This window comes from Paralichthys olivaceus, chromosome 12 (genome assembly GCF_024713975.1).
Source record: "Paralichthys olivaceus isolate ysfri-2021 chromosome 12, ASM2471397v2, whole genome shotgun sequence".
NCBI classification, from domain to species: Eukaryota; Metazoa; Chordata; class Actinopteri; order Pleuronectiformes; family Paralichthyidae; genus Paralichthys; species Paralichthys olivaceus.
In genome coordinates this window covers 8,028,981-8,052,005 of record NC_091104.1, presented here as the reverse complement: position 1 = coordinate 8,052,005, position 23,025 = coordinate 8,028,981, and the positions used below count along the sequence as shown (strand labels likewise).

At 41.6% G+C, this 23,025-nt stretch overlaps 1 protein-coding gene across 3 annotated transcripts in view; it reads right to left on the bottom strand.

The window, feature by feature from the left end:
- The window catches only part of stard9 (StAR-related lipid transfer (START) domain containing 9), a 37,163-nt gene extending 14,718 nt beyond the window's left edge, over positions 1-22,445 (bottom strand). The window contains exons 1-19 of one of the 3 annotated variants that reach the window (XM_020098124.2): positions 21,725-22,445; positions 19,027-19,096; positions 16,673-16,789; positions 7,716-7,832; positions 7,403-7,435; positions 7,217-7,278; positions 6,985-7,097; positions 4,955-5,097; positions 4,674-4,741; positions 4,384-4,481; positions 3,953-4,168; positions 3,403-3,500; positions 3,237-3,314; positions 2,878-2,955; positions 2,132-2,311; positions 1,173-1,224; positions 639-764; positions 340-422; positions 60-121 (exon numbers count right to left, since the gene is read on the bottom strand). In XM_020098124.2, the coding sequence (XP_019953683.2) occupies positions 60-121; positions 340-422; positions 639-764; positions 1,173-1,224; positions 2,132-2,311; positions 2,878-2,955; positions 3,237-3,314; positions 3,403-3,500; positions 3,953-4,168; positions 4,384-4,481; positions 4,674-4,741; positions 4,955-5,097; positions 6,985-7,097; positions 7,217-7,278; positions 7,403-7,435; positions 7,716-7,832; positions 16,673-16,789; positions 19,027-19,096; positions 21,725-21,771 (1,841 nt within the window). In that variant the 5' untranslated portion in view covers positions 21,772-22,445. Of the gene's footprint in view, positions 1-59; positions 122-339; positions 423-638; positions 765-1,172; positions 1,225-1,730; positions 1,804-2,131; positions 2,312-2,877; positions 2,956-3,236; positions 3,315-3,402; positions 3,501-3,952; positions 4,169-4,383; positions 4,482-4,673; positions 4,742-4,954; positions 5,098-6,984; positions 7,098-7,216; positions 7,279-7,402; positions 7,436-7,715; positions 7,833-16,672; positions 16,790-19,026; positions 19,097-21,724 lie in introns of those variants that run through there. The other 2 variants (XM_020098125.2, XM_069536202.1) reach the window with 2 other exon arrangements.
- Between the last annotated feature and the right edge of the window lie 580 nt (positions 22,446-23,025).

The following is a 23,025-nucleotide window of genomic DNA, read 5'->3' as shown; positions in this document are numbered from 1 at the left end:
TTGTCCCAATGCAACTCTTGTATTGTTGTGCAACTTTTTTCCTTGGTGATGGTATTTACCTGTGGTCAGGGGTCAAGGGGCAGAGGTCAATGTAAGTGCAGGTCATGCCACCTTCACTAGCCTGAGAACAATAGATAAGAGATGCACTGATTCAATTTACCAAAAAAATAAACAATCACCACTGAAAGTATTCTAAGAACAAATATTTTGTATGTTTGAGTATACATTTTGTGCATCACTGACATTGTAGTATTTTAATTGTCTTCTCATCATCTACATCACAATGACTGCCACCTTCACCAGGAGCATGACATTCATTTTCAGCTGAGCAGCACCTACCCGCCTGCGTTCCCGGAGAACGGCTGCCTCTGCCGGATGGTTGAAGCGGAACTTGTGGACTCCTCCCAAGGTGATAACCATCCCTGGAGACAGAGAGACATCCGTTTATCTTGTGCATTTCAAATAGAAAATATATTTACTGGTACAAGGAAATCGGTTTTCAAAAGAACACATCAGTATTTCATCATGGCCAAACAATTACTAAAAAGGTGATCAATAAATGTATCACTTTAAACTCTGACATCTGGAATTCTTCATGACGCAAGGTAGGGTAACAAATGCAGTGGACATGAGCTGACCTTGAGCCAGTCTGCAGGGCTCAGTGATCTCTCTGTCGTTCAGCAGGCAGCAGCAGCCTGACAAGGGTCTGAGCGTTACCACACCTCCACGGTTTTCAATCTCACAGCTTGCACTACCCTGCAGAACTAGAGACAGGAAACGGAAACACAATCACACATACTGATTTACAAAGCTGTCCCGAGGCAGCTGCTGTACTGCTGAATATATTCAGTGCTCAATGCAGCATTTAATGCAAAGTTAACAAGCCTTTTTCGGACACATTATGTTTTATTATGCACTCTCACTTCACTATTACAAGTTACTGACCTGAATATTCTATTTGATCTTGTGTTTTTTTGCTGCATGTATTGTCTAGAGCTGTCACATTTTGTTGCATGTTTACTCTGTGATAATACAAGCCTGTAAGAGGCTTTTGATGATTTCCTCTATTGTAATGTAAGACAGTTCACAACAACAATCTCATTGCACAGCCTGAAAATGAATATTTGCAGCTGGATGATGAAACATGGAGAAGAAATGAACTTGAGTTGCACCTATCTGCGGCTCCTTACACTGGTCCTGAGGTCCCATGTGAGTGACTCCTTCCTACAACAACAAAGAACACACGGTGTAAACACAAAATCCACATGAACAAAAAACATCAAAACAAATGTACACTTTTCAGTAATTGTGAATCTTCGACACAAAAACAGCAGTAAATAGAATACCAAATTTATTTACACAATGTTCTTAAGATATCTTTTGTCCTTTCACTTCTAATCCTCCACTTTTCTGACAGAAAAAAACCCAATTTGTTTACTTTGAAGTCAAATGTGATTAAAGACTTTCTTATACGGTGTCAGGACCACATGTGCTCCCAGGTGGCCTCAGCTCTTCACATGCAGGAAACAGTGTAATTGTCAGGCCTACGGGTACACTTGTCACTGTCAGAATCAGGGCATCTTAAGCTCCCCTGAGTCCTAGCCTCAGAACTAAGAGCCTCTTATCCAACCCAGCTTTATGCATTGCAGAAGACGTTCACACAGAGAGACGGGAGATTGACAGGACAGTCGGAGAGTAAAGTGAAAAGAAAGTAGGAAGAAGAAACACACCTTTTCTCAAGAGTTTTTTGTTTTTCTAGCAGAACAGAGAGAAATAGTAGGAGGAGAGGGAAGAACCTAGAACCTAGCAGACAAGAAAAAAAGAGATTTTAGGTTTTATTCAAGACGGCTGACAAACACAGTAACTTTAGAGTTGGAAAAAGTAGACTGAAGGAAAAACAGTTTGTGCAAACTATAGTTAATGCGAATGTGTATTTTTAGTGTAATGGCAGCAACACTTCTAATATGAACATTAGCTCCAGCATCTTTACTTGTAATCAAAAACCTAAAGAAGAATGTACACATTATAGACAAATACCAAAAGAAGCCTAAAAAGTATGTGTAATACAAAATCAGATACTAATATATGTTTATAAATGGACACAACACATTAATTCTCACTTCTATCTTACCCTGAGGTGATAGAAGACGACCCCGGTGCTGAGAACATCTCTATCGAGGGTAACCAGGTGTGGTTGGAGGGAGTTGATGAGGAAGCCGGCCCGCTCCCTGTTGATGTCCACGCTGTACTGCTCCAGCAGCTCCTTCTTGTCTCCCCAGCTCTCCGACCAGTCCTTCGTCAGCTGCTGCACCTGAGGGGGAGACGAGGAGGAAAATGATGAAGGGAGATCATGAAGAGTGATGGATAAAAACTAGTGAGGGGGATAAAAAAGTGGCTCTTTTCTGAGGTCATGGTTATTCTAATAGTTGCTTCACATTTTCAGTCCAACAACTAATGTTGATACTACCACAACGATGAATATCACTATTAGTGATAATGATGGTTTATTAGATATGTCGGATAAACATAAAAAAAAATAAAAAACCTATTAAGGGTCTGTAATATATTTCAACTGATTCACTGAACCTTTAAACTCTAAGCCTCAAAGTTTTATCCCAAAGGTCCCAAGATAGAACCTTTCTATACAGTACTTTGTATGAATCAACATCTCACACTTCTATCTTTGTATCCGTGACCCCATCTGGCAGTCCGACTTATTTGGTGATAAATCTGTCTATGAGGGATTGATGCAATTTATTACATGAGGCCCTGAATTTCTCTTCTGTCAGAGTCTTGAAAAACATTCGTTCATATGAAAGCACACTGGTTTGAAGCATCAAGGCCCAGCTGTAGCCATCTGTGTTGACCGGGTGTTACCTTCAGTTCATTCTGAAGCACAATGTCAGAGAGATTTCCATCCCTCTCATCACTCAGGGATGGACTGGGATTGCGCTGCTGTCAGTCAAGAGGTGAGGAAAAAAAAAAGAAGAAGATCAGTCAACATATTGTGCAAAAGGAGAGTGTCACACGATACAATACCTTTCAATCTTTACATTCATTAAAAATGTCACAAAGACACAAAGCACCGTATTAAGCCTTTAGTACAAAAACTTGTAATATGGGAATCTCTTTTATTCAAAGCCTTTCAGTATTGAGGGAGAGCTTTCTTTCTGGGGAAGCGGGATGTATCCCTGAGAGAGTCAGCGACATGCTCTTATGATAAAAGGTCACTGTACCATTTCAAAACTGAGCAGCATGCTCTTCAGCCTGTCAATCTCCTCCCTCAGCTCCCTGATCAGCCGAACATTGGCATCCTGCACAGAATTCAGAGCGCACACATTAACCTACCAAAAAACATTTAGCTCACACATGAAATTTTGGCATCAATGACCAGACACTGACCTCATTAACTCTGGGTTTATTGACAATATTTCTGGCATGGGCAGCGTAGCGCAGAGTACTGAGGGTCTCATTGTAACTGTTAGCGGAGGGTGAAACCGCTGCAAAACAGAAGTGTAGAAAAACACAAGACAAGACAGAGCAATTAACAAAAAGATCACATGAAGTAACAATATCAGTTTAGTAAGTGAGACTTTAGTGACACATAAGAAACCAGAATAAATAAATAAGAAACCAGAATAAATACTGGGTTTGGAGGCATAGATGCATTTCAGAGACTGAGAAGTGGAAACGTTTTCCTTGCTGTAACATTCAACTGCACCAAAATTCACTTTATTGTTGAAGAACAGACGATATCACTGTCATATTTCTTTAAAGCGGCGATTATGTCTCTTTTACACGACACAATCAGTCACCACTTTACTGTCTGGTACAACATTTACATAGATAAAAATCTAGGATCCAATGTCACCTCTCAGCTCATTTATACATCAATTCTGATCTTAGCCAAGCTTATGGAAGTGCTATATTCAATCTAAAGAATTCCACTTACTTGCAACCATAATGGTCTTGGAGTTGCCACCCAGGCTGTCTTTCAGCAGCCAGGTTAGGACTGAGTCTCTGTAGGGGATAAAGCAGTGTCTCCTCCCTCCTCCTGCTCCTCCTCCTCCAGACAGGGAGCTGCTGTGACTACCCACCGTGCTGCCATCACCCTCTGAGGCCATGCTGTTGATGCTCTGGCAGCTGCTCGACATCTGGGAGTTCTGGGCTGTGGTGGAGCACGATACAAGAATTGAGAGGTGTGCCCGAGAAAGTAAAATGGAGAGGACAGAGGAATAAGGTTAGATGAAAAGCGGAAGGAGAAACAGGAATTTGTGTAGCTGCATGCTAAATTGTATCCCAATCTAAAAAAAAACATTCTTCTACTTCATCACTTGAACTTCAAACTGTAATAATAACATTTTTAACAGCTTGTTATTTTACCAAGAGCAGAAATGACGATGCCCAAAGTGACCAGCGACTTGTTGATGTTGGAGCCTTCTGTCAGTCTGTCTCTGCAGTAGTGGGGGTCTGCTCTCTCGCTGTTAAAAAACCAAAACAAACACAACATGGAATTTCAGGTCATGTCATTGGAAATAATTAAAAATTTAGATGTGGAGAAAATGTCACAATGGAGAGGCAGTAGCCAAGATCCACTAGGGGGCAGTTTTGTCAATGACTCAAAGTTAAAGGATGATGACAAAAAGAAGAAAGAAGGAAAGAAGCTGTTTCACCTCCCAGCCAAGTCCACCAGGTTAATCTTGCTGACAGTTTCTGAAGGACGGTCGTTTTCTAGGATTGCCTGTGGGAAAAAATGACAAGCGCAATCAAATCAATCTGCTAATGATAAGTGTTTCACATTAAAATGGAGAGTTGCCATATTAATTGAATGCCAGAAACCAATGAGCCATTATTGGCCCCAAGAATGTGACAGAGAATCATCATCAGAGTGATTTATGAAATAATAAGTGTGACTATATAGTTCGCTCATTGGGTGGTGAGGGGCGATGGCGACCTGTGTGTACTGGATGGTGAAGATGGCATGGGATCTGCTGCTGGCGTCATGGTTGTGGGTTGCTGCGGTGATGCGATTGGCAATGCCTTCCTCCAAAAGGTCCATTGCCTGTTTGAAGTCTGAGACCACGTGCTGGGACAGATCTGATCAGAGAGAAACAGAGAAAAGATTAAAAGCACGTAAACCGAGAGAAGTAATGAAAATGAATGTGGGTGGGAGTTTGGACAAAGGTAATTAGGTCAGAGAGGGAAGAGGAACATTTGCTAGGTACAGGTTGGAATCATTCTAAAACTATTATGTAAAATTATTTATTTATTTACCATTAACAACTCCACTTCACTAAATAATTCACATTACTGGGAGTTCTTTGAAAAACTCCCATATAGATCTTGAGTTTTATTCAGAAACAAAATCTACTGTCAGTTTGATTGGGTCAGACTTGTTGCCATGGAACTAAAAATAAAAAATATCAAAAGGCACCAGAATCTGAATTAACATAATAAAAAGTTGCATTAGGAAATTCCAAATGGTTAAGTTTTGCTTTGAAAAATGTGGATGGATGGATGATGGACGGATGGATGGATAGGGGAGGGATAATAATATTACACTGGTAAGTTGAGTAAAATGTAGAAGTATGTAACACTGACAATGACACAAAGACACTTGTCACAAGAGCTAAACAACCAGAGAGATAGAAATGTATAAAGAAGAAACAAACATGTTCCTGTTTGAGTTGTAATACTTTCCCCAGAGCGTTTACTAAAAACAAATCTATGACATTGCTCTACTTCCAGTCATGAATCACTTCAACTCTGTTACACACGTGCACAGGAAACCACAGAGTCTCTTGGTGTTAACACGAGGTTACATCTTCTTTGTTTTCATTTATCCAGTAACACAATTCTCCGAATCATTTCAAAACAATAATGGTGACAGTAAAAAGCTGTTGGACGGACGTGTGCTGATGGAAGAGAAAGTGTATAAACTGTGAGTCTTCTAAATGTGCTCTGTGTGTACGGTGAAGTGTTCTCCCTGGAACCAAAAGGAAATGACTTCACTTCCTCTGGTCATCTGGGATTTCTCTTGATACAGACAATGAGTGGATGTGGTGCTTCAGACAGAGAGAGGCGGGAGAGGAGAGGAAGAGAAATAAAGAGATGGAGGGAGAAAGAAATAAGAGAGAACATGTGAGAAGCTGAAAGAGAAGTCTGGACTGGAGTCAAGGCGTCCAATTCTGGACCCGATGAAATGTTTAACAAGAGAACCAGATTCCACCAGTGACCACATACCACAATGATTTATAAACTAAATACACAAGACCAGAGTATTACTGAAAATACTTCAGACCATCCATAATTTGACTAAATGATGTGTATTACATGTAGAGACATACAGTATGATTCACCATGAGTGGCTGGGGACAAATTGTCACTTAACTCTTCTTGGAGGTCATAGCCTGTGAGAGCACCTCATCATAAGGCCATTCAATTTAAATATGCACAGTCCCACTGCGAAGCTGAGACAGAAGATTCCCACAAGTTGATTGAAAAGAGCATTTGTGCAAAGCATAAAAATCATATTTAATCTGAGTGAAACTACTCTCGGGGGGTAATGAGAATTTGCAGCCTCTGGACCTCGAATTAAGTATTTAATCAGTACGACAGAGAGAAAGAGACAAATGCACGAATGATCAGTTGGTTTGCGATTCCACCTCGAGCTGTGCAGGAATATTGAGTTTTAATTATAATTAAGTTCAGCTTGTGTTGTTTATATAACTGCTTTGTAATCTACTTCTCCTGCAGAGGTGTAATATGCTAGCGACTGTAGTATACCTGCTTTCTTGTGTATGTATTTTATGGAATTTGTGTACTTCATCATCATCTCTTTACCTTTATTATATCATAACTACTATTTCTTTGCATGAGTTAAAAAATGGTGTGATCTAAGTGTGATCCAAAACATTTAACCTGAGTGTTAACATGCCTCTTTGCTTTCTACCACTTGACTAAGTATAGATGCAGCTGCCTCACCTTGTACGTAGGGTCCTTTCTCAGGGTGTTCTCGGACTCTCAGTGAGGCTTTCTTCTTCTGCTCTCCTCCTCTCAGCAAGTCTCTCACACGCTCATTGTAGATCTCCAGGAAGCTGCAGGGACAGAGAGGCAGGACAACATCCAACTATGAAGATTCTGCTACGACATCAGGACTGGAGCATTTAATGTGAATTTCACCGATACAGTCAGATGCTAGAGTCATCTTATGTACCTGATCTCGACTCTGCTTGAATTTTGCCCATCGGGAAAAGTGTCTTCAGACCTAAAGAGACCCTGCAAGGAAGGGAGGAATAACATTTACTTCACAGTGTAAGACCTGATACACGAGCAGCAGCATTCTCAGTATGTTAACTTTACTCATGTTACCGCCTCCAGTTATTATAACAGACTATCTTACCTGGCAGATGCGAGGGGTTAAGCCAATTGAGTCCTGAAACCATTCAAAACAAAAACACAACACAGAATGAGAGTCAGCAGCATTCATTTAACCACTCACATTTAGAAATGGGTAACAACTTAATGCTTTTCTTTAGAGAGTGTTTTGCTTGTTCTGCAGCGCAGCATGGTTTCAATTTGTTCTCTGTGTAAGTGCATTGATTCCTTTGTGTTTGGTGAGATCAGTTGAGGCCCCAAAGGTTCAATTATATCTACTCAAATAACATGTAATCCCATCCAGTGATTCTGGCTCTTGCTCCGGTGCTTCTCCTCACCGGTGTCCCCATCATGGTGTACGTCTTTCCAGATCCTGTTTGGCCGTAAGCAAACAGACACACATTGTATCCCTCCGACGCTCCGGACAGCACCAACACACCCAGGTCCTGGAACACCTGAGGAGAAAAACACATACGTCATGATTACATGGAGAGAGACCAGCTGAGGCTACATCCACACTTCTATGTTGTAGTTTTAAAACCCATTACTGAGTTTTACATCATGTTTACACCTGTTTTTGAGCGTCTAAAACGAGTTTGTTATAGTTTTAAAGCGTATTGGTATGGATGTAGCCAAAGAGATGTCTATAAACAACTGGGTGCAGCTCATCACCTAGATTTCACTCCTTTTCTTCCAAAAGATGATGAAGTAGAGCCCTGATTTGTTATGAAAACCAGTTTAAATACATGTTAACTAATGGTAAAGAACGATTCAAATGATTCTTCAAACACATCCTAAAGCTTGTTTTACTAAAAAAAGTAGACACGCTTGTAGATTGATGAGGAGTTTGCAATGTAAGCCGATGCCCTTGATGTTGACTCCATTGTGTTTTTTACAGCAGCAAAGATTTGCATCAAGGTTTCTCCACCACAATGCTGTGGCACCAGGCCAGAGGTGGAGAACTAATGCTGCTTCCTGCTGAGGTGTTTGGGCAAGGAGCAGGGAGGTCAGCTGACGCTCTGGGTAAACACTTCTGCAGAATGTGTATGTGAGAGAAAACAAATGTGAGGCTAAAAAGATATTGATCAGGTCTGACTAGGTCAGGAAAATAAACCTTCCCTAAAAGCACAGTGGTGATACAGGAGAGTCCAACTCAAAACAATCAACCAGGGCCTCTTGTTTTCTTTCCCTCTGTGTGTCTGAATCTAGGAGCCACAATCTGGGGAATATTAGCATGAGGCCACATCACAACCACTTTCTGTTGCAATTTGTTTCTCACTCCAAATTATTCAAATCATTGATGAATATATTGATAAAATGTGTAGAATATGTTTCTGTTATCGTCAGTCTTATAATTGTTTTGTTCATTACAGATAAGCAAAAAGAAACCGCATCAGAACCGGCTCCTGGTGACATGTGGCCTCATCTGCAACTCAGCATATCGCTCCAAACACAACACATGCCTTGAGGCGGGCAGCAACCTGATCCAGACCAGACGTGAGACACAGCACATTCCCCCCCAGAACCATAACACACCCTGGGATCAGTGAGGGGGTCCCCTCCCCTGGCCCCCGGGATCAAGTCTGGACAACAGAGACTGGTCGGTGAGTGAACTTAGGGGGGAGGAGGCTCTAAGATCTACCACGATCTTCCAGGATCAAACACGGGAATATTTTCAACATACAGTGTACCTCCCGTGTGTGTGTGTGTGTGTGTGTGGAGGACCTGGAGCTGAGCCTGTGTATACTCTAGGCTTACAAAGCGGTGGGAATAGGTTTAGGTTGGACATGGTTGAAAGCTGTTGTGAAAGGCCCGGGCCTTGTGAAAGCAGGCTGAATGGACTCACTGGTCATCTGGTTGTTCTTAAGACTGTGTGAATCTCTGATTGTTAATATTCAACAGCCTTTGCGTTTTCTCTGAGAACTAAAATGTGCCAACACTGACACAGTGGAGTGAAGCTCACACAGAGTCCACTGCCTTATTAAACCACCATGTTTCAGTGACAAAGCAAAACCTGTGAGTAAATCAAACCGGGAGGTTAGCATAAAGACGTTTAACATGTAATACTGAATCATGATTTCCTGCTTGAAATGTAAGTCAGAGAGTTTTATAAACATGATTATCAATCTTCAGTTAATTTGCTTTTAAAAGCCACAGAATATACAGTTTGAACATCAGTTTATATCCAATGTAGGGCTACAACTAAACTACTATAATTATTGATTAATCGTTTGTTTTTAAGTCTCTAAAATATCAGAAAATATAAAAGGGCCAAAACTATTTCTCTATAACTGAGGTGACATCTTCCCATGTCTTATTTTGTCCAATGCACAAAACGTAACTGAAGATATGACATTTATTATCATAAAAGAAGAAGATTATATTCACAATTAAGATGCAGGAAACACTGATTGAAATTTGATTTAGTAGCTTTAAAAATAGTCATTTCTGTTGATCAAAAGCAAGAATGTCAAACATTCTTTTTAGTCCCTGATCCTCAAATGTGAGAATTTGCCTCTTTTGAAATGAAATAAAATAACACATTTCTCTTCAGTTTACAGAAAAAAAACTATTGATAAAAAAAGAGAACTATCCAGACTAATGAATAAAGAAAGAAAACAAATAACTGTGTCGAACCCAACAGACAGTTTTTTTCATTTTAAAGGATGTCTCTGTAGCCTTGCCAACCATGTGCATACAACGGCCACGTGCAACTAGTAAAAGTGCTGCCCCCAACGGCTGTCTTCCTCAATGACCCTATAAATCTCCTAACAGGCGCTGTGGTAGAAACGTAAGAAATCATCATTATTATTCAAATGCATAGAAATCTAGTTTAACTCCTGAAGCACAGAAAATGACTTCAAACCTTACAAATAATCCAAAAAGATAAGGATATGTGTAAATGAAGCTCTATGAGAATGAGTGAACTTATACTGTTGCTCAACAAACAATCCCAAAGTGTGCGGTCCACTGGAGTTAAGACCACCAAGTGTTGCCCCCCTGCCTCTTGGTTGAATGGAGGCTTAAACAGGGAGACAGAAATCAGCGCCGCCCCCGTCTTGTCCTCATCCCACTATTCAAAAAAAGAGACAGAGACATCCTCTCCTCCCTCAAACACAGAGAATCAACACAGCTCTTGTTAAAGTTGACCCTCTTAAATTCACACTATGGGGCCTATGAGGGGACTGAGGGTCCCGACAGGCTTTGCACAAAGAGCAGGAACTTCACTCCAGCTATCTGATCCTTCTTTGAACCTGATTATCTCTTACTTTTTATACACTATTCCAATTGTTTCCAATGTTTCTACTGTGTTTTGAATGTGTTTTTTAAACTGACAGTCTTAAAAATACTTCATGACCTGCAAACAAACACTAAATAGGAAGCATAAACTTATTTCAACCTCTTGTGATAATTATAATTAATGTGTGTACGAGTTTGTCTAGACGGTCAACATTCAAACAATCCTGTTTGTCATCACTGTCAGATCAAATTAAATCAGAGGATCGTAATTTGTGCCATTGTACTGTGGATGCCTAAATGAACACAATGGCTCACTGTCACTTTCACAGTTTACAGCACCCTGCGACACTGGGAGGTATTTTGGTGTTAACAAAACAGGTGAGGCAAGAGACGGGTCAGGAATGGAAATGTACTCCAGAAACAAAGTTGGAGGAAAACAGCCTGAAGATAAAGTGACAGGGCTGGAGCCGCAGCAAGTGTGTAAGGCAGGTTGGTCACCTCCAAATGCACAGGGGACAGACTAAACACTTCAATTAGCAGGAAGGCAGTTGTCATCAACGTGCTGTTGCATGTGTGTGTGTGTGTTTGTGTGTGTGTTTGTGTGTGTGTGTGTGTGTGTGTGTGTGTGTGTGTGTGTGTGTGTGTGTGTGTGCGTCTCTGACCAGATAAGCGACTGAGAGGAAGCAGCATCCACAACAAGTAAAAAAGCTTCAGAGTTTGCTTCCTCCTCTGAGGAAAAAATGTACAAACAATCTAACAATGAAGGAGGAAAAGCAGAATATAGTTTTCATTCTTGTGCAGGAAATGCAGGTCAGATTGATCGAGTCAACACAGAGTAAGGAAGGAAGAATACAACAAGGGTCTGGGTTTAGTGGGGGTAGCGGCTGAGTTTCTAATTTGGTCTAGTTTTCCTGTTTAAAACCCTGTTGATGACTTTTTGCACAGTTCATCCATGATATCCTATATTTTGCTCCATCTCTGCACGATCGAGTTTCTAATAAAGTAGAAAAACTGGTTGAACGGCCCTCAGAGAAAACAGGTGTGACCTTAAATACAGGATAAACGCTACGGAATTTGTAGTGTCTTTGAATCTGTAGATTTGATCATCCAGTCCTGCAAGAACGCAGCTGTAAGCACAGCAATGTCAGGAGGTGGGGAAATAAAGCAGATAAGACTGCACACAGCAATTAATGCTGCCACATGATATGCATGACATCCACCGAGTGACAACATACAGAGAGATTTTGGAAAAGCAAACTCTGGCAGCTGGAATGTCAAATGTGCAGCTAGCTAAGTAGCTCTCAGACAAAAACTCTCCTGAAGGAAGCAGCTGGGTTTCACGTAAGAGATGTGAACGATGATAAACACTATGTTCCATGTTTGTTTTGAAATAAGGGAAATGGTCATTTTCTAAAGAGGGAGTCTGGTTTGTGGCCTTGTAACTTGGAAAAAAAACTTGGGGGAAGTGGGTGAAAAATGTTAAAATATGGTGGCGATGGTGAAGAGAGAAAGACAGCCTGATAGAGACGGGCCGACAGGAAAGAAAAAGTAATGTTGTAACGTCTCTGTAATGAGTCCTGTAATCACTGGCTGTGGAAAAGGCCGATTGCTCGCCTGGTTTTATGTGGCCTGCTCTACGCTAAACCCTGGAGAAGTATTTATGTGTAGTGAGTGTGTGTGAATGTGTTGTCATGGGTGATGGCAAAAGGCCAGCCAAGCAAAGTGAAGCCCTTCGCCACATTTAAAAACTTCAGCTTCTCTTTACTTTTGCCAGGTTTGACGCAACCAAGAGGACCGAGATGAATTTTCCCTCAACGGCTGCTCGTACTGGGAGGGCGTCTCTACTTGCAAAGCAAACACACAAGACTGCACGTGGTAAAACTAGAGCAAAAGGAAATGCAACTTTTTTCCCCGATGGGTGAGTCAAGCGAAGAACATAACTGCTATCAACAAATATAAAAAAAGTTCTCTCCGCCCAGGAGAGGACAGCTGCAGCAGGAGCGAGGGTCACTTGGTTCCTGTCTCACACTTTCCAACTGGATCACACAAACACAGCAGCTGGACCTCGAGCTAAAACTAAATACTTCTGATTAGACACGGGGAAAAAGAAATGTCACAAGAGATCCTAGTCCTGACTTCCTGCGAGGAATCTGATTTGGAGAAACTGGGTTAAATGTGTAGAGGACCACTGGGAGGACAGAGACAGAATCCCATGCAGAAAAAGACAGAGAGAGGAAGCTGTTTAGTTGGGAGTTCAACAACGCTCTTGTTTGTCACACTTGGACAGAATTTGTAGGTCAAATTAGCATGGGAGGGCGGAGAGGCTGCGAGAGAGGGAGGAGGGAGAGACGGAGATATGAAGGCCAAACAGACAGGCTGCTCTTCATTACTCAGGCCTCCCTACACATGGGAATGAAGAACAGTGGGGAAAAAAGAGGAGCAGAAGAAGAGGGAAGTGAAACATTTTAAGGCAAGGGTCACTCGGGCCGTTCAACCCACTTTCCACCAGAATACACCCTGACTGCAACTGAGGCTGGGGGCAAAGGCTCGACTTAAAACAAATAAATAAAACCATATCTGGAGAGGGTTTGTGGAGTTGCTGCTCCTCCCCCATTCCTCATTAAAGAGGCCAAAGCACAACACTGTGGAGCAGAGCTGCATGTCACACTCTTTATGGTGGGACTGGAAAACACATCTCCAGCCTTCAGACTGACGGGAGCCTTGTGCTATATCCATAGGGTTCATTGGTGCAGGGTGGATTTCTTCCCAAGGGGATAAAGTGCTGCAACATTACTATAGTTTGACTTGAATTAAAATATAGATTCCTGGATCTGCCCGTTTGTCTGGATCCATCCAAAATGAAATGGGTTCTTCCTCGGGTCATGCCCCACCCCTCCACAAAATTTTAATGTAAATCGGTTCAGCTGTTTTTGAGTTAAATCCGGTCAGTAATCTGAGGATCCAGCCACTCTGCCAATTGACAGTTGACAGCTTATGGTTTATTTGCTGTCCTGTTTGCAGTTGATTCGAACCAGGCTGAACTGGACGTTTGGCTCTTGTTCCAGCCGTGTGTTGAGGGGGGGGTGTAAATGCTCACGCGTGTAGAGGATTCTTCCCGTCCACAGAGAAACTATTCATCCCCCAGTCTGCAGCACTACTGACACACAGACCTAGAAACACCGCGAGCAAAATCAAATCACGCACGGCACTGACTGAGGCACGGAGACAGAGATAGAAGAAGAGGAGGAGGAGAAAGAGGACGAGGAGGAGGGGAAAACCCTCAGCAAGCTGACTCCACTTGGCCATAAAAACTACATTGTGCTCTGAGACTAATCCTTCAGCAGTGACGTCTTAGCACTGAAATTTAAATGCAAAAAAATTACTTAGTGAGGCAGATGCGAGTTTGGCAGGCGAGAGCTGGGGGCTACAGAGGCACAGAGGACCCCCTGCCCATTTCCCCTCCTGCCCCGCTCCCTCTGTACCCAAGGAATCTGCATTCCCAGTTTCTCTAATCACTTTCTCTTGACTTTCCATGCCTTTTGCTTTCCACTCCCATGTTTCTTACCGTCAGAAGCAAAACACAAGCCAAGGGGTTTGTGTCATTAATTCGAGGGAAAAAGCTATTTGTTAGCTCAATATCTAGGCCCCAAACAAAGGCAGCTTTTAGACAAATAGTCACAGTTCTCTCATGCATAGAATAAACAGCTGGTTCCCATTACGGATTATGGTTCTCTTCCAAAATCCTACCTCTCCTCACCTGTTTTAGTCTTTTTCTTCCCCTCTCTGCTCAACTCTATTCTTTTTCACCCATAGAACAACTTAATAATTAAACCTCCCACCCTGTCAGACAGAGTTTCTTCTAGTGGGGAGTCCTCAGCGACAAGAATACAACCACATCTGCTATGTGATGCTGCATTTCTTATTCTGTCCCTACGCTGTACAGAAGAAAAGACAAGTATCTGGTATGCTATCACTGATGCATGGACATGTACAGTCGACAGTGCAGTGCAGGAGGGGGGAGCAGGGGATGGGAGGCGAGTCTCTAAGGGGTGCTGGGTGTGGTTGGATCGCAGGGAGAGACCCTTGTTTCAGTCTCATGGGAACTAGAGTAAGATGAATTCAAGTCCCTCTGCCTGTTATAAAAAAAAGTAAAGTTTAAATAGATTTTACTGCTCACTAAATTTAATATCACATTTATTACCAAATTTTAAAATATCTAGATTGATGGGTTGGCTCATAAAGCCAGCTAGTGTCTGAACGGAGCAGGGCCAATGCTTTCATAGAGTCAACTGTTTGAGATGTCTCTACACGATGACACAAATAAATATACAAAGAAGGTAACTCTCTAACAAAGGTATAGAGGTACTTCAGTCAAAGTCAAAGTTAGGGGTGAAGTTATAAGTACAATCCACGAGAAACGCTGGTGCTGGCAAAAGCTGTATCAGCTCAAAGCTGGAAAATGTGTAAAACAATATATGAATATATGTGATTACATATTTGATAGAAACAAAATCTATACCCTTACTTTGAGCAATTACCTTAACGTAATGCCTCCAAGTGAAACAGACAGACCGCTCAGACAGGCTCTTAGCTGCTCTGAAAAATTATTTGTCTCATAAACAGGTAGAGTGGCTCTTAAGTTACGAGTCCACCTGCCACTATACGCTCCATTAATCTGGATTTCTGTATCACAACACAGCCACATCCACTCTTTTCTACTCCGTCATACGCTAATACAAAATAACCGCCCCATGCCTTATTAAAATATTTTCAACCGTGTTGCGATTAGTGACGTGATCATACACCATTTTTTTCATTCAAGAGACAATGCTTTTGATTCTCATGCTGGAAAAGGGGTCAGATTTAAATCCCGCAGTTGTGTCCTTTGCTGCCGTCCTTTCGCCCACCCACGGGTCAACAAAGGAATGTCTTGTGGCGACCAAACCACTGTGACTGGACACAGTTCTGCTGAGGATGGAGGCAGCCAAACCCAGAATCAGAGAAATGAAAAAAAGAGAGGAAGAGGCTGGGTTATCTGTTGCTCAGTGCACTGCGTAGGCCGTCATCACAGCCCTGTCTTTCTTAAACACATACAAAGGCAGCTCTGACAAGGAGACAGACAGTAAGGGAGTGGCAGAGGACGGACCCTGAGGACCAACTGTAGCTGTTCTGCTGAACAATGAAAACTATATGGAAACACATTAAGAACAAGACTTGAACCTAAAAAAAGATTTTTTTCCAGGATATTTCCTGTAATGGAATTGGGCACCACTTCCTGTGGGTCTGGAGACTTCTCAGGTTCCAAAAACACCCTCCAATCAAAACAACACAAAGATATCAAGTTGCCCAATCACAGCTGCAACATGAAAAGCAAGCAGACTCGACCCATGCCATGCAAAGAGACTTCTGGGTAACAGATGGAGCTGATATGTACATCCCCCCAGAGTGGCCATCAGTGTTAAAAACATTCAACACAACACACGCCCCTCTTGTTGTGGTCTATCAGTGTTTCCTCTGGGCTGTTGGTTGGTACAGAGATGGTGTCTGTGGCAAAAGCCTGGATCCGCACGTGTGTCGTCTCAACACAACTCGGCAGATAACATGGTACAAAAACAAATCTGGAGGTAGCACTGCACAAATACGTAGATATATTTCTCATGTCCAGTATTCAAGACAAGATCAAGAAATTGCAGAATTAAAAACAAATATGTAGATTGTTTGTGTTGGTTCTTCTTTCTGAATGTGCTGAGTTGTCAAAGTTTGATTCATGATAGCAACATGAAAGAATGTTAGGGTTAAAGATTGAACACTGGGTGTAAACTCAGATGTTAAAAAACACTTTGAAGAGACATTTCAGTTAATATTTGGACTCCTGTGTGCCCCATACCTTGTCAATGTGAAAATAAATTGATGGATAAATATTAAATAGTTAACTGAGATTAAGTGTGTGGTAAAACCTTAGACTCAATTAGAATAATATCTCATTTAGGGAAAGGTCAAGAAGAGGGCATTGTAGTTCATGTAAACACGTCCAGTTAGAAAGCTCAGTCATTACCTCCTCCTGCGAGGCATAGTGAGGGTCTGCAGGGTCCACCGACCAGTAGCAGTAGTCAAAACAAAACTCGAGGAGCTTCTCCCTGGAATCCACAGCTCCGTCTGCACGTCCATCCAGCTTCAGGCAGGAAAACAGAAGATTAAAGCACATGTTTTTAATTCTGAACTCTTTTCATCTTCACTAAAGTAACGAATGCTCATCATCACACAGCAGAAATGTCAGTGATATATCCAGAAGTACATGAAAAGGAATTTGCTTTAACAGCGAACACAGAATAACCTGACACACACTTTTATGTGGGTGAACGTGTGTGTGCATTTAATAACATGAAAAGGTATTACAGTTTTTGTTTATGAGACTGCTGGGGTGTGGAATTGCAAGCAAGCAGTTTCCATTCATTAACAATGCTTTCACTCCTCCTACAGTCCGTTATTCGCCTCGGTGCATCAACACTAAACACCTTTCTGCTTACTGTGAGTGAATCCTCCGCTGAGGAAAAACAACACAGCAGGATGAGGACCTGTCCAGGCACAACAGCTACAATGGAAAACATTCCAGCGTCTAAGCATTTCTTCTAAATCACTGCGTTCAACCTGGAGAACCGTTTGAGTTTAGTGATGTTCTGTGAATTCGTGTTTTATTTTTTTAAGATTGGAGGTTGTAAATCTCTTCATTTCCTCTAAATACGAACATCTGTCTTTTGAGGAGAAAGTGCCACCCGCAGCTGATCTGTACAGGATCTCTATGACCGATGATCGAGCTTGGCGATGCTGTATATTGACTGATTATGACACCGTATGTCTAGTGAAAAACAAGATGGTGCTGCTCTCGTGGCAAAGTCAGCATGAACAGCTTCGTTTTAAGCCTAAAGATCCACTTCTTTTAAAATCATTGAGAACAGGCCAAATCGTTTGATTATGTTTTATATGCATCAATCAAATTAGAGCTGAAACTATTTGTCGTGTTAATCGATAAATATCAAATGTATGAGCAAGAACTTGGTAATCAAGTAATCGAATCAACCTTTAAGCTCAAATACAAAAACATTACATCGTAAACTCAGTATTTTTATTTACTTATATTTATTTTATGATCAAATTAATGACTTTATCAAATCATCTTTCCTCACATTGCAGCATTGGGCAACACTAAGCTCTGGGTATCAATTTGTACGCAGCAATTTCCTCACCTAAAAGCGTGTCTGTTTAACCCCCCAGCACTTGAAATTCAACAATGGCCTTGTGGTGAGAGGGATTAGCCAAGAGCAACACTGGCCACAGGGAAAATCTCCAGACCAGCAAAGCTCCCACCACAGAGTAATGGTGTTAGAAATAACAAGGTTGTGTATTTGTAAAAAAAATACTCATTTTGTTCTTGTTTCACAAGTTTTAATTTAGTTCTAAGCCTTTATAGCTTTTTGCTACTTGCTGTATGGGAGCGTTACATTTATTATCCAGTAAAATCCAGGCTGTTTTCTGTCTCAGTTCCTCCAAAACTGTCCCACTTTCCATAAATAATTATTCCCAAGAGACCCGCAAGAGCCTTGGAGTCTTGATCCTGTTCCACAGCAGAGGGAAGCCATATGTGGTTTGTCTCTGTCACATCATTTGCAACCGATTCTCCAACCCCCCCACCCAACTTCTCTCCATTCTTCTGCCTTTAAAATGCAACCAAAGTAAAGTAAACAAAGTACCACATACACATGAACTTTTATTTTTGTAGGTTAGGATCATTTGTAAACATCTGGCGTTTGTGATATGATCTTCAACAGGGCTACATCACGCTATCTACAAACTCTCCCGTCTTTTATCTTGGCTTTTAACCAAAGCAAACATTAACATAAATGAAAAACAGTGTGCAACATGTGCCAAACTGAAATTGTAGGGACAGAACCAGACTGTCTACTCTCAGCCATCTGACACAGCAGGTTGGTAACTTGGTGAAAGTATCAGCTTACGGGACTTCACAAAATAATTATTTCCAAATGTGCAAAACCTCCTCGAAACCTACGCTAATTTCGGAAACAAAACTCAAACCTAAAATTACCCCTTTCAGTCAGAAAGTATAAATATAGAAAACTCCTCTTGTCCCTCATTAATAATGTCTGGAGCCAGATTCACGAGCGTCCACACTTCATGTGCTCGACCTAATTCATGTGTGTATTCCTGAGTTCAATTAATAATAAACAACAATGACATCAAGCAGGAAACAGCTGATCAAAAAGCTGTAAACATCCTGTTGCTGTGATGGCCTCACTCTGCAGGCAAGTCCCAATTCACCCAGTCCAGCAAAAACGCTCCCCAACACGGACTTATTGTGAGGTATGTGGGATACCTGTGTACAGAAATACTCACCTTCACATTTTGGATCCTCACAGACTTATCCTCCACCTGAACTGCAAGCTTTCCTCCATCCGCACCTTCCCTGTGAACAACAGAACAACTGATTTTACCTCAGTCAGCTGGAAACAATAACGGAAAAGAGAAGATCTAATGGACACAATCAGAATTGATCAGTGTCTCCCACTTCAAATGCAAACCAGACAGGAGATTTAACAATGGTTTCCCTTTGGGCTCAGATTCTCCTCTTACAGTCAGATTCAAATTAGTTTAAAATCCTCTGTTGCTGCTGTTGATATAATTGAGAGCATGTCCAGATACATTTAGGCTGGTTCCACTTGACCGGGGGCCGTCACGTGACAGTAACAACAATGATTCTTTGTGTGCTTGTGCATGGGATCCATGAAATTGTCACTTAAGAGTTGAACAGTCTCAGATTCAAATGAAAACAGACCCTCACACTGCAGAGAGATCATCTGATGAGACAGCCAGCGCCATTTCCACAAAATCCACAGCGTGCACAAGTGTGTGTGTGTGTGTGTGTGTGTATAACTGGGACCAGCGTTCCTCCTTGTATGTGTGTGTGTGTGTGAGTAAAACAAGGCCAGTTGTCAGCTGTGTGTGCTTCAACAGCTGGACCAAGCACAACTGATGCAACACATGCAGAAGTGGAGGCAATCAAAACAAGGGCACGCAGAGTTTCAATCTCCAGGAGCGAGATAATGATGGTGAACCATGTCTGTAATGTAAAAGCTCCGTCTCTGTGGTGGGTTAGGGGCAGACATGGGGGCTGTTGTAATTTTCAGCCCCCCCCCCAGTGCCTCACCAATCGGGGCTCATTTTGCCAACCCCAGCAGCGAGGACCCAACCCAAAACCACCAACAGTCAACCTCAGGCTCTACTCAGCATGGAGAAGTGGAGGCTGGGGGTGGAAAATAGTCAACCTCATAAAAAAATAAAAACACTTTGATACTAACCCAAGACGAGCAATTTCACAACCGGGCTGACGTGTTTCTTGCACATGTGAGTGGTTGACTGCACTCTCAGGGGAGGCCCGCTGAATCGGACATGTCAAAACACTGAAAACAAAAAAATACAAACTTCTATCGATGCCCCAAGTGTATGGAGGATGCACTTGACCAGGCTGGTGTTAATATTATCTCTGCAGCAGGTCATTATTCTAATTCAAACATAAGGAAACACGTCCTTCAGTTTAAAATAGAAAAGAGGACAGTATGAGTGTCAGAGCCAGTAATCAGGAAGGACAGATTCGCACAAGTGAACATTATGGATAAGAGATTTATGCAAAACACCAGGAAGACTGGTTGAAAGAATCATTGTCCTGCGCTTCATAGCTTGAATAATTCTTTATCATAGTTATCATGGCAGTGGACGTTAGATTCAGCAGCTCTGCAGAACATCCTGCAGGAGCTAAAAGCAATTTAAAGTACCACTATAGAATTGATATGCTCTATATATGTCCAGCCCCATAAGACCTGTTATTCAACATGTTGTAGAGTAGAGAAAAGCAACTTTACAACATCCTCGTGTTGCTTTGCTTCTTCAACAGGAGATTTTACAGCAGTGGAAAAGTTTCTTTCCCCCATAAATGCATCTCACTAAGCTGCTTGACATAAAATAAGTAAATGGGAATAAAAACATATATATGAGTGAACAGATGATTATTCAATCAACAGAAAGGCACGTACGATTAATTTTATGTTCCCAACTGTGGTGTAAAGACACCAGATGTGATTCTGAGTAATGGTAACAAGAATATTTCCATCTGATGGAGCCATATGCAGTCTTTAAAACATGGAGATCATATGGCTTGAAGAAATGGGACAAACCAATACGGCACATGTATAGGAGCAGAATGGAATCAAATGATTTTTGTGAATGAAACTATAAAATATATCTAATGAAAAATGATTCATAGAAATTTAAATAATTCTGCAGAGCCACAGGTGACATCTTTTTGTTTCTACTTTTGTCCAAGTTATATAGACAGTAAGATAGTTTACTATCATGGACCAACAACTGTCTGTAATTTATGGACAACAAAAAGACTCAAAATGATTCATCAACTGTAAAACATAGTGTTTGATTAATGTGTTATTGATTTGACTGATCAGAATCAAGTTTTACTGCCAAGTGGGTTTACACATTCCAGGCATTAGCTTCGGTGCATTTGTGCAGTTATGAATATGAATATATAATAGAAACTTTAAGGGAAATTGGAATTTAATATTTTGTTTTTTTGAGAAATAAACTGTAAACTCTGCTAGTTATTCTTTTATTTCTGAATCAAATTAGCTGGTTATTTAAAACCCAAAGTGTCCTGAATAAAACACAGCAACTCATTCCTAATAACAACCCTCATGAATTGGTTGAAGTGTGAAAGTAAACACTTCAATCTTAACTTCAGTGTTTGTGCTTTACTCAGCAGCCACAAAGTTTTAAAGAAAGCTAACATGCTAGCTTCTTCTATCTGTGTGTGTGTGTGTGTGTCAAAAAGCTAAATACAAATATCAGCTAATACAAACACAACGTGAGAAGCATTGTGTTGTGTTGACAACATGCTAACTCCCCGTGGTTCTAGCAGCATGTTCTAGCAGCAGTTCAGACAAACATTTGGAACCAACACGAACCCAGCGGATCGTGGACACGAGTGAAGAGGCTTCGTTAAAGTGAGCAGCTAGCTAACACTGACCTCGCAGCGGGGGGACGGACCCGGATGGCAACTTTAACGTTTGCCATGATGTCTCCCGATGGTTTCGCTCTCACCGGAGAGCTGGAGTGAAGTCAAGTTCTCCCGTGTGAGCATATCGAGTCTGTGTCGGTCCGACAGGAGCTGGAGCGGGAGGGAGCTGCCCCCGCTGCCCGCTCAGCTCATCCTCTGCCCGGCTGATGCTGCTGCTCCTGGATCCGCCGCCTCTCCCGCCCTCCGCCTCACCGGTCTCCTCCACAACTCTGAGCCGCAGACTGAGACTTCCTGACGGACACAGAGGGAGGAGAGACGCCGCAGGACACTCCTCCTTTCACTCCTCTTCTTACTCCTCCTCTTACTCCTCCTCTTTTGCTCCTCCTCTTCTTACTCCTCTTAACCCTCCTCTTCTTCCTCCTCCTCTTCCTCCTCCTCCTCTTACTCCTCTTCTTACTGCTCCTCTTACTCCTCTCACTCCTCTTCTTTCTTCTCCTCTTCTCCTTCCTCCTCCTCTTTCACTTCTTACTCCTCCTCTTCCTCCTCCTCTTACTCCTCTCACTCCTCTTCTTTCTTCTCCTCTTCTTCTTCCTCCACCTCTTACTCTTCTTACTCCTCCTCTTCTTCTTCCTCCTCCTCTTACTCTTCTTACTCCTCCTCTTACTCCTCTCACTCCTCTTCTTTCTTCTTCCTCCACTTCTTCCTCCTCCTCTTCCTCTTCTTTCTTCTCCCTTCTTCTTCCTCCTCCTCTTCCTCCTCCTCCAAACTGCGTTCAAATCTTGTTTTGCATGTCTGTTATTTCAAACCTAAAGTGAGCTGCTTTATTCTGCTGACTGATAATAATCAGATTTATGGGACAAAACTATGGTTATAAGTAAGAATGAACAACTAAAGGAGAAAATCAAGACAAAATGTTCATGATGGGTCAAAATTTTAATGTTTTTTTAAAATATTTTAAATTTAAAAGTCAAATGTTTGATTTGCACAGATTCCAGATCAGTTACAGGATTAATTGAAGCAGATTTTGAGTTAAAAACTCCAAACAATTCAAGATTTTTTTTTTAAATGTTGAATCATCTTTTCAAACTCTGAAGTAAAATGTTTGTACACTGAGTCAAAATTACCACAAAAAAATGTTCATATCCATCATAAAACTATAAAATTGCTTACTTTTAATTACTTTTACTGAAGTATTTCCATTTGTCCACAACATTTTTTTTTTTTCACACCACTTAATTTATCTTTCTATATCTTTTCAAGCAGCTTTAACTCGAAAATGTTGCTTCATTAAAAACATATCAGTCACAGGA